This window comes from Pleurodeles waltl, chromosome 6 (genome assembly GCF_031143425.1).
Source record: "Pleurodeles waltl isolate 20211129_DDA chromosome 6, aPleWal1.hap1.20221129, whole genome shotgun sequence".
Taxonomy (NCBI): domain Eukaryota; kingdom Metazoa; phylum Chordata; class Amphibia; order Caudata; family Salamandridae; genus Pleurodeles; species Pleurodeles waltl.
The window spans coordinates 817465919-817478108 of record NC_090445.1 but is presented as its reverse complement, the minus strand read 5'-3'; the positions used below and the strand labels follow the sequence as shown (position 1 = coordinate 817478108).

Sequence of the window (12190 nt, the reverse complement as noted above, 5' to 3'; positions counted from 1 at the left end):
CCAGCTAACTCCCCAAAGTGGCTCCTTTCTTGGCACATGCTGTAGTTATGTACTAGAAACGTCTGCCCTTTCTGTGGAAGATTATAATAACTTTTATAAGCATATGAGTAGTCAAGGAAAAAAACCATCAGAACAACTGTCATCCAAGTAATAAGGAAACGTACTGACATGCACTGACATTGTAAATAGTGCATTATACTTATATTGTGATATATGTTAAGATATGTAATAGTGTTTAATTTATTGTAATTATATGTACAATGGTACGCTCCTACTTACCTTGGAATGTTGGTCAATGGACCAGCTGGGAGTTTGTCATGGAATGTTGGTGATGCTTGGATTCATTCGTTGTGAGGAGTCTCTTAAATAAACACCTGAAACCACTTGCTCCGTGTGGTTACTACAGAATCCTTTTGGTGACGAGGATGGGATACTCGATGAAGAGGCTGCGCAAGGGCAGCTGGACTCATCACCCCTGAGTTTGGTGATAATTAATGCCGTTGACTGCGTGAACCATCTTCCCGCAGTAGGCTGTGAGCGTAGCTGAAACATCAATTTCTGCCTCGGGGACGATGCGTGTGGGACCGTGCTGGTATTCAGTAAGTTGAGTCAGAGTGGTGCAGTTAATCGGTTCAGCGAGGCGCTTGTTGTGCAGTGCGGAGTGGCTCGGTATCGACGTGGCACTGACAAGTGCTCTCCAGGCTCCTGTGGGATTGACCCTGCGGAGTGTGCGCGGCACGGCGGGGATCCGCATTGTTGGTTCTCCCCAGCAGGAAGTCTTTCATTCCAGCAGTCGAGGTTCCTGTGCCGGGTGACTGCAGAAGTGACGCGGCGGTGAGCAGGTGGTCCCTGGGCATAGTCGAGGTGGTGTGAACGCGCCCTCCGGGACTTCACACTGCAAGGGGAGCGTACTTTGATGCCGGGACAGCTTCAGGCTGATGCGTGTTTCATTGACGTCCTCCAGAATCCAGAAGCCTCTGATGGATTCCAGATCAACTTCCTGTTGTTCATCTGACTCGTGCTAAACTGTTACATAAAGGAGGCTGCATTGACGGCTGCGAGGAGCGCTCTGGACTAGAAAAAAAATAAAATAAATACTGTCGAGAATTTGGTGAGTGATATTTCTCAGGGACAAAGTTTTAAACTTATATTAGTTAACAATACTGTACTAAGTAACTGAGGAAAAAAATAATAATAATAATAATTGAAGTTTAATGTGCAAGTACTAGTGTATGACAATATTATTGGTAGTCACAAATTAAGTTTGTTGGTTAGTACCTCAAAGAAAAAATACATACTATATGTGTGTATATATATATATATATATATATATATATATATATATATATATATATATATACACAGTACAAGTATTCTTTTGGGCAGTTGGTGAAAGCATTTTACTATTGATGTAACATGGCTGCGGCCAGCATGTCTCAACCTCCTCCATTCCTAAATGAAGTAGGAGAACCCAGCTTGCTCTGGAAGGACTGGAAAAGATTGTTTATATCATATTTAATAGCAATTGGTGGGGAGAAATTCTCTACAATGAGGAAGAAACATATCTTACTGCATAATTTAGGCATACATGGACGGAAAGTCTATGACAACTTGACAGAGCTTGAGAAAGGGGAGGAAGAGGATGAGGGGGAAGAGCTAGATGTATATGAGCTAACTCTTAAAAAGTTAGAAGGTCATTTTGGAGTAAAAGTAAACGTGGTCCTTGAGAGACATACATTATTCAGTAGGGCACAAGGTAGAGATGAGAAGGTCTCCAGTTACATTGCTTGTCTCAAAGGTCTTGCCGCAACATGCAATTTTGGAAGTCTAGAGGACTCTCTAATCAGAGATCAATTAGTAAGGTGCACCAACAACAGCAAGGTACAGGAGAAATTATTAATATTAAGTCCATCATTGAAAGAAGCCGTTGAAGTAGCCAAAGGAATTGAGCACACAGCAGAGTGCATGAGATTAATTAAGAGTACCACCTTAGTTGACGAGGTAAAAGAGGTCAAGGCTATTCCTAATCAAGAGTGCAAGGAACCTAAAGGCGAGGAGGAAATCAAAACCCAAGAAATCTCACTGAGGAAAAACGCTGCAGGAAACACTAAAAGTAGATGCTACAGATATCGAAATGTTAGACATTTGGCCAACAATCCTGAATGCCCGGCCCGTAATTGTATATGTAGGAAATGCGGAGCCAAGGGACACTATGCAAGAGTATGCAAGGGAGAGAAGAATGAGTATAATGGCAGGAAAGTAGTGCACAAAGTGGAGAATTTCCAAGATCCTCACAGTAAATTTGTATTGCAGGTAAAAGGAAGCAATGAGAGCACATTAAGAACACCATGTATCCATCTTGTGATATAACTTTAAATGGCGAACATGTAAGAGTATACGCTGATTCGTGTTCTCCATTCACCTTCATATATTACAGCATATATGAGAGTAAATTCAAGGGGAAAGGATGCAATTTACAATCGGCAGACATCACTCCTGGGGGATACAATAGTGATCTCATACCATTGAAGGGAATGATGATCAAGCACATAACGTTTTAAGACATATCGACCACAGGTAAAGTATACTTCACCAACAAAGGTTCTAATCTTTTGGGATGGGAACATCAACGTGAGTTAGGCATATGCCTAGACCCTAGCAGGGAGGAACCGGTGTTATTGGTAGAAAATCCGGATAGTGAGTATGCAATATGCAACGAGTTCCCTAGTCTCTTTGAAGATAAACTAGGTCGGTTAATTAATTATCAGCACAAAATTATAGTGAAAGAGGGTGCAGTTCCCATTTCACACAAAGTTAGGCCCATACCTCTTTTAATGCAGGAACCCCTGAAACAAGAGTTCCGTCGTTTAGAACAGCTGGAAGTTATTGAGCCGACTGAAAGCGCTTTATGGTTAGCACCTGTTGTGGTTACCAGGAAGTCTGGAGGAAAGGGTATACGCGTTTGTGTAGACTTGAGGGACCTGAATGCTAACATTTGGGTAGAAAGGTTTCCATTACCCAGAATCAATGAAATGTTGAGTACCATGGGTCCTGGCAAAGTTTTTAGTGTCATAGACCTATCTTCAGCGTACCATCAAGCCGAGCTTCACCCTTGTTCACGCTCTCTCACCCCATTCATTACGCCGTTTGGAGCCTTCAGGTACCGCAGGATGCCGTTTGGCCTGGCATCTGCAGCGGCCGTGTTCCAGCGCATTATGCAGAACATTTTGCAGGATGTGGAACATGTTCTGTGCTTCCAAGATGATGTCTTGATTTATGGAGATAGCAGGGCTAAAAATGATGACACCTTAAGGCAAGTGTTCAATGTCTTAAGCAAAGCAGGAATGACAATTAAGAAGGAAAAATGTCAATTTGGTATGGCATCGGTAGAGTATCTTGGGCACAAGATAACAAAGGAGGGTGTCCAACTAAGTATGAACTTGTAAGGGCTGTGAAAGAAGCATTAGGCCCTACTAACAAACAAGAACTCAGATCTTTCTTGGGTCTCGCCGAATACATGGCAAAATTTGTACAGAATTTCGCCATGGTCACAGCTCCCATGAGGACACTCCTAAAGAAGGATGCTCTGTTTTTATGGAGTAGTGAATGCCAACAGGCATTCAGTGATATCAAAGAAGCCATCATTCACTCTCCACATTTAGGGAAATTTGACCCTAAATTAAAAACTTATGTAACCATAGATACAAGTGGCCAAGGTTTGGGGGCAACGTTTTCTCAGCAGGCTAGTGGGCAGGAAAGAATTGTGGCCTTTGCTTCAAGAGCGCTAAGTGGAGCAGAGGGAAATTACTCAACCATTGAAAGGGAAACCTTAGCCTGCTTCTGGGCCATAACACACTTCAAATGTTTCTTATGGGGCCTACCATTCACGACTAAGACTGATCATAAACCCTTAGTCAACATCTTCACAACACAAGGCAGGGAACGTGCTACTCCACGTATAGCCAAATGGATGTTAGGTCTTGAGGGTTATAATTTTAATGTTGTGTATGTTCCTAGTAGCAAAAACACTATTGCTGATTATCTTTCCAGATCCACAAAGCATAGCTGGGTAGAAGAGGGCAGTCAGGAACGGAAAGAGGAATCACAGAAGTGCAAACCCATATTGTGGGTAGACTTAGCTAGCCTCACAAAGAAGGAATGGGTGGAGGAAACTGAAAAGGATCAAACGCTACAACTACTTAAAGAGAGAATTGTTAGAGGGTGGCCGAGTAAAGTAAAAGATGTGGAGGAAGTTCTTAAAGTTTATTGGAACGTCAGATTGGAACTACATATTTCCAACGAACTAGTAATGAGAGGTGAAATAATTATACCCCCCTGCAAATTGGTGGAACTTGCACATGGAGGACATTTAGGGTGCAGTCTCACCAAAAACAAACTGCGCGCCACGTATTGGTTCCCACAGATGGATAGTGTGGTGGAGAATTTTGTACGAGAGTGCACGGCGTGTGCCATGAGTGATAAAACCAACTTAACATGTAAGGCCCCGTTGTCGCCTGTGAACATCCCTGTGAAGCCCTGGGACAAACTCGGGCTTGACATATTGGGACCTATAAGCTATCTGGGGAGCAAGGGTCATTACAGCTTTGTTCTAGTTGATTACCACTCACATTGGACAATGTTTAAGATTGTGAGTCAAATAACAACTGCAAATGCTATTAACTTCCTAACGGAGGCATTTATGAAGGAAGGAATTCCCAGCACTTTAGTAACTGATAATGGTGTACAGTTCACTTCAGACAATATGAGAGAGTTCCTTAAGAAGTGGGGTGTTCACCATTTCAGAACTGCTTTATACAACCCTAAGGCCAACGGGATGGTTGTGAGAATGAATAGGATGTTGAAAGAGTGTATTCAGACAGCTAGAGTGTCAGGAATGTTGAATGAAATAGCGTTAAATCAGATGTTGTGGTCGTACCACACCACTCCAAACACAGCCACAGGATTGTCACCCTTCCAGTCATTAAAAGGAAGGTAGTACGGTACCAAATTAAATCCAAATTGGTTAATGGGTGGTGAGCATGTATGTGAACATAGAGAAGTGTCCGCAGAGTGTTTCCGACGTAAACAAGAAAAATATGTGAAATGGTACAATAACAAATTTGGGACCAAAAACAGGACATGGCATGTAGGGCAATGGGTCAAGATCAGGCTTCCTACTCGTGCACAAAAAGGTTATAGCAAATTTTCTGAAGCTATTAAGATTAAAGAGGTATATCGAAATGTGGTTAAGTTGGAGGATGGTAAAATGTGGAGCATGGACTGCATCGTGTGCCATCGTGGGACGGTCGACAGGCAGGAAGACGATCTAGCTACCAAGGACAACACCGAACATCCTCCAAGTACACAACATAGAAGATGGAGTTCCCGAACCAGGAGAGTACCAAAGTGGCACAAGGACTTTGTATTCTCTTCGTAAGGGAAGGAGAAATGTTATAAGCATATGAGTAGTCAAGGAAAAAAAACCATCAGAACAACTGTCATCCAAGTAATAAGGAAACGTACTGACATGCGCTGACATTGTAAATAGTGTATTATACATATATTGTGATATATGTTAAGATATGTAATAGTGTTTAATTTATTGTAATTATATGTACAATGGTACGCTCCTACTTACCTTGGAATGTTGTTCAATGGACCAGGTGGGAGTTTGCCATGGAATGTTGGTGATGCTTGGATTCATTCGTTGTGAGGAGTCTCTTGAATAAACACCTGAAACCACTTGCTCCGTGTGGTTACTACAGAATCCTTGTCAGATTTTTCCCTGCCATCAGGGTGTAGGGGGCACTAAGAAAGAGCGCCAGCCAAATGTGTAATCGGGATGGGATGTCTTGTTAATAAGTGTATTATTTAAAGTATGGATGTATTAGTTTAATTTGTGTGCTTGAAAACAACATTTAGGTTATTAAGTTGAATGCATCTTGAAAACAAACCCTTTCCTCGCCTATAAAGTTATTGACATGTTGTGGTTTTACTAGAATTTTCTAAGATTATTGCAGCTCATTTGATTTACGTTTAAAGTAATAACAGGCATAATTCAGTTTAAGAGTTTGCCCCATTGGTGTTTTTAAAGGTGATCAGCGAGAGGGATATCCTCGGAACCCAACTGGTTCGCCGAAACGACGAGCTAGCTCTACTGTATGAAAAGATCAAGATCCAGCAGTCCATCCTGAACAAAGGAGAGAGCCAGTACAGGCAGCGCGTGGAGGACATCCGGCTCCTCAAACTGGAAATCAAGAAACTTCGACGAGAAAAGGGAATTCTCTTCAAGAGCGTTTCAAACGTGGAAGAGCTCAGGTAGAGAACAGAAAAGGGGAATGCACGCACCAGTTCATGTCACAGACCGTATTTGGCGTAACTTCTTGTCACACATCTTAAGAATTGTATATATGACAGGTTCACCGCCTTCATTTAATCTCACACATGAGCTACCTCTGAATCCAGAGCCAGCAGAACGGCGTGGCACTGTTTTGTTGGCATCAGATTATGAATATGGCCTTTCCCAACACTTGGTTTTGTAAGAAACTTGACACTCATCCAACGGAAGAGTGTTTGCACTTGGCTGCTTCGGAGCAACTGGTCTCTGAAGGCTTTTCTCATAAAACTGCTGAAGTTCTGCCAGTGATTCGCGAGTCTTCAACAGATACTGACATGTCCGCGCAGGGTCGGATTGGGCAGAACATAAGCCTTGGCACCAAAATAAAAGTGGTCCTCATTAGCGAATTAGATAGATAAGAATGTCGCCCATGTTTGTAAATCGAAGCAGTGTTGAGCTTGCACAGATGCTGTATTAATGTTTTGAAAGGTGTTTAATATTGCCTGGATCAGAGCTTGCTGCAGGCAGTTTGTTTTAATATCAGGAAAATGAACAGTTAAACCAACCCTGCAGACTGAGACAGGCCCACAAACAGCCAAAAAAACAACCCACACATTGGCCCGCCAGACCGGCCCGCCGGGCAATGCATGATTGTCCTATAGGGCAGTAGGACCCCGTGTCTGTGCGCTTTTCACTTTTCCACCCTTATGCAAAAGATTTGCTTTGAGAAGAAGATGTACTGAGACATAGCTGCACATCTGTAATGATTTTGGTGCACTCGTTTCCTTCCAATTAATCAGTGCCCCATGTCAACATTGTGCTAAAAATAATTCACATAAATCACCAAAAGTAATTACAAAAATAGCAACATCCTAACTTTTTTAACTTTGAGTGTCGGCTCTTTTTAAATTTATTTTTGGTTTTCAATAATTAACAGTTAACATCTAGGTTCACAGTATAAGGTTATATAATTATTATCAGTTATATTCTCTTTCGGGGCTAGCCAGGTTCCGGGCACAGATCCTCGCATATCATGTAGGTATGCTTGGCAGACTGAAGTGTGTTTTTTCCCCATCTACTGCAGAATTGTATTTAAAATAGTGCCAAAACTTCTACCATGTTCTTTCTTAAATTCGAACCATGCCCTCATAGGAGTTTTCTGTGTTTGTGGACACACTGCTTCTTACACCACACCTGTAGGAGGCTGGACTGGCTTGTAGTGAGTACCAAGGGGTACTTACACCTTGCACCAGGCCCAGGTATCCCTTATTAGTGTATAGGGTGTCTAGCAGCTTAGGCTGATAGATAATGGTAGCTTAGCAGAGCAGCTTAGGCTGAACTAGGAGACGAGTGAAGCTCCTACAGTACCACTAGTGTCATATGCACAATATCATAAGAAAACACAATACACAGATATACTAAAAATAAAGGTACTTTATTTTTATGACAATATGCCAAAGTATCTCAGTGAGTACCCTCAGTATGAGGATAGCAAATATACACAAGATATATGTACACAATACCAAAAATATGCAGTATAGTATTAGAAAACAGTGCAAACAAAGTATAGTTACAATAGGATGCAATGGGGGCACATAGGGATAGGGGCAACACAAACCATATACTCCAAAAGTGGAATGCGAACCACAAATGGACCCCAAACCTATGTGACCTTGTAGAGGGTCGTTGGGACTGTAAGAAAACAGTGAGGGTTAGAAAAATAGCCCACCCCAAGACACTGAAAAGTGAGTGCAAAGTGCACTAAAGTTCCCCAAAGAGCACAGAAGTCGTGATAGGGGAATTATGCAGGAAAGACCAAAACCAGCAATGCAACAACGATGGATTTCCAGACGAGAGTACCTGTGGAACAAGGGGACCAAGTCCAAAAGTCACGATCAAGTCGAGAGTGGGCAGATGCCCAGGAAATGCCAGCTGTGGGTGCAAAGAAGCTGCTACTGGACAATGGAAGCTGAGGATTCTGCAAGAACGACAAGGGCTAGAAACTTCCCCTTTGGAGGATGGATGTCCTACGCTGTGGAGAGTCGTGCAGAAGTGTTTTCCTGCGGAAAGACCGTAAACAAGCCTTGCTAGCTGCAAAGCTTGCGGTTAGGGTTTTTGGGTGCTGCTGTGGCCTAGGAGGGACCAGGATGTCGCCAATTGCGTCAGGGGACAGAGGGGGCGCCCAGCAAGACAAGGAGCCTCTCAGAAGCAGGCAGCACCCGCAGAAGTGCCGGAACAGGCACTACGAAGTGGAGTGAAACGGTGCTCATCCGAAGTTGCACAAGAGAGTCCCACGCCGCCGGAGGACAACTCAGGAGGTCGTGCAATGCAGGTTAGAGTGCCGTGGACCCAGGCTTGGCTGTGCACAAAGGAAATCTTCGTGGAGTGCACAGGAGCCGGAGTAGCTGCAAAACACGCGGTTCCCAGCAATGCACGCTGGCGTGGGGAGGCAAGGACTTACCTCCACCAAACTTGGACTGAAGAGTCACTGGACTGTGAGAGTCACTTGGACAGAGTTGCTGAGTTCAAGGGACCTCGCTCGTCGTGCTGAGAGGAGACCCAGAGGACCGGTGATGCAGTTCTTTGGTGCCTGCGGTTGCAGGGGGAAGATTCCGTCGACCCACAGGAGATTTCTTTGGAGCTTCTAGTGCAGAGAGGAGGCAGACTACCCCCACAGCATGCACCACCAGGAAAACAGTCGAGAAGGCGGCTGGATCAGCGTTACAGTGTCGCAGTAGTCGTCGTTGCTACTTTGTTGCAGTTTTGCAGGCTTCCAGCGCGGTCAGCAGTCGATTCCTTGGCAGAAGGTGAAGAGAGAGATGCAGAGGAACTCTGATGAGCTCTTGCATTCGTTATCTAAGGAAATCCCCAAAGCAGAGACCCTAAATAGCCAGAAAAGAGGGTTTGGCTACTTAGGAGAGAAGATAGGCTAGCAACACCTGAAGGAGCCTATCAGAAGGAGTCTCTGACGTCACCTGCTGGCCCTGGCCACTCAGAGCAGTCCAGTGTGCCAGCAGCACCTCTGTTTCCAAGATGGCAGAGGTCTGGAGCACACTGGAGGAGCTCTGGGCACCTCCCAGGGGAGGTGCAGGTCAGGGGAGTGGTCACTCCCCTTTCCTTTGTCCAGTTTCGCGCCAGAGCAGGGCTGAGGGGTCCCTGAACCGGTGTAGACTGGGTTATGCAGAAATGGGCACCATCTGTGCCCATGAAAGCATTTCCAGAGGCTGGGGGATGCTACTCCTCCCCTGCCTTAACACCTTTTTCCAAAGGGAGAGGGTGTAACACCCTCTCTCTGAGGAAGTCCTTTGTTCTGCCATCCTGTGCCAAGCCTGGCTGGACCCCAGGAGGGCAGAAACCTGTCTGAGGGGTTGGCAGCAGCAGCAGCTGCAGTGAAACCCCGGGAAAGGCAGTTTGGCAGTACCCGGGTCTGTGCTAGAGAGCCGTGGGATCATGGGATTGTGCCAAAAATGCCAGGATGGCATAGAGGGGGCAATTCCATGATCATAGACATGTTACATGGCCATATTCGGAGTTACCATTGTGAAGCTACACATAGGTAGTGACCTATGTGTAGTGCACGCGTGTAATGGTGTCCCGCACTCACAAAGTCCGGGGAATTTGCCCTGAACAATGTGGGGGCACCTTGGCTAGTGCCAGGGTGCCCACACACTAAGTAACTTTGCACCTAACCTTTACCAGGTAAAGGTTAGACATATAGGTGACTTATAAGTTACTTAAGTGCAGTGGTAAATGGCTGTGAAATAACGTGGACCTTATTTCACTCAGGCTGCAGTGGCAAGCCTGTGTAAGAATTGTCAGAGCTCCCTATGGGTGGCAAAAGAAATGCTGCAGCCCATAGGGATCTCCTGGAACCCCAATACCCTGGGTACCTCAGTACCATATACTAGGGAATTATAAAGGTGTTCCAGTACGCCAATGTAAATTGGTGAAATTGGTCACTAGCCTGTTAGTGACAATTTGGAAAGAAATGAGAGAGCATAACCACTGAGGTTCTGATTAGCAGAGCCTCAGTGAGACAGTTAGTCATAACACAGGTAACACATACAGGGCACACTTATGAGCACTGGGGCCCTGGCTGGCAGGGTCCCAGTGACACATACAACTAAAACAACATATATACAGTGAAATATGGGGGTAACATGCCAGGCAAGATGGTACTTTCCTACAACACCCCAGAGCAGCATGTCCCTTCAAGGCTGTCTGTCACCCGGTAGGCCCATAAGCTATTGTGTCATGGCCACAAAAGGTTTTTTTTTCCCCTTCTATTAAGCTTCATCTGGTATGGTCCATTCAATCAGTCTCTCACCCATGCTTTCTGTCATGGTCCCTCTGGCTTCAACTAGTCTATAGCAATGCCCTCAATGCTGCAAATTCATGTTTCATTTTTCTTTTCTTGGTATTGTGACTGATAATACAGATGGATGTAATCTGTTCATCACCTCCTTTCCAAAAGATGTGTACCATCTGACAGGGCCACACCTCGTGGAAGAAGCGTGCATCCATTGTCCAACATTTGAGACCACTAAGGGCTTACCTGTCTTAAGTGGCTTAGCTTTACCAGGATTAGATATTGTCTGTACAAGTGATTGAATTTCACTAATTTGAACCTGGCATTGCTTGAGATTTTCTTAACCTATGAGCAGACTAGCACCCATTGCTTGTGTGTGAGTGGCCTTGGGCAGTCTGCCCCCCCCACTGCGCTCTAACTTTCTGCCTCCCTGGCCCACCTTCTGTGCTTTGTATTGGACGAGTGTTCCTCTTTGCGCTAGGCCCAAAAAGAGAACAAGTATTTCTGTCTCCTGTGGAGCATCCGGAAAGACAGTCCATGTCTCTCTCATGTCAGTTTAATATATTTGAAAAACTATCATATAAAAAGTCCCCGAGCGAAGTAATAATAAGTGTTAGCTTCTAGCAGTGACTGCAGTATGGAGAGACATTTTGCTGCCATATCACGTTTGCTCAAATTCCAAAGTTAGGTGGGCCATATGAATAATTCTTCATCTGTTTGTTTACTTCATTTTCCTCCCATTTAAATTTTTTAGAAGAGGAATAAGGGCCTAATTCACAGTTTGATGGATGAAGTAGCATCTTCAGGGATAATACAGGACTTCAGTCGCCATCCTGATAGTACTCGCCGGTCAAATGAAGAGATCAATGTAACAGTCATCTTTGAACATTGAAAGGCATCACCATCACAGCTTATTTTTTTCAATATATAAAAAGTTTGGTGGATGGCTTCCATACATTTTTATGGCCGATTAATAATGAACGGAAACTCACACTCTAGGAGTTTTATCCTAGAGTACTAGAATCAATATGTTTTTTCTGCAGAATATTTCTGACCACAGATTTGTCACCTTAATACTCGACAGGAGGCAGAATTAATCCAGAACACTGTTTGACTCCACTCTGACCACGAATTCCAATTAATTTCACCAGTGTGCTCTGAAATGATGTCCCCACCAAAAATTATAGGTTTTGAGCCATGTTGTTCACAGACCAGTAAGAGGTGTGTTTTTGGTGTCTTAGCTCATCGCACAACTCTGCAAAGCTGTCTGTCACTGAGCACAAGATGAAACTGCAGCCCTCATGTAGGTCCTGCTCCCGATTCAAATTGTGTGCGCAGGCCTGGTGCCAGCCCCTGGGTCATTCTTACAACCGCTTAACTTTCTGCTTAAAGTCATCCAGTAAGTCCAAGGCTGAGCACAAGCATAAAAAAGTAAAGCAGGACATAACCCCAACCTGCAATTCCGCCTCCTAAATCAAAGAGTAAGGGCATCAAATTGCTATTCACTCCCCTTAGAGGTCGCCGTTCACTGAACTGATTACTCA

At 44.3% G+C, this 12190-nt stretch overlaps 1 protein-coding gene across 1 annotated transcript in view; it reads left to right on the top strand.

Moving 5' to 3' along the window:
* CFAP58 (cilia and flagella associated protein 58) overlaps nt 1–12190 on the top strand; it is a 371939-nt gene that overhangs the window by 190548 nt on the left and 169201 nt on the right. Inside the window, exon 13 of the mRNA XM_069239433.1 lies at nt 6095–6318. Within this exon, the coding sequence (XP_069095534.1) occupies nt 6095–6318 (224 nt within the window). The remainder of the gene's footprint in view (nt 1–6094; nt 6319–12190) is intronic.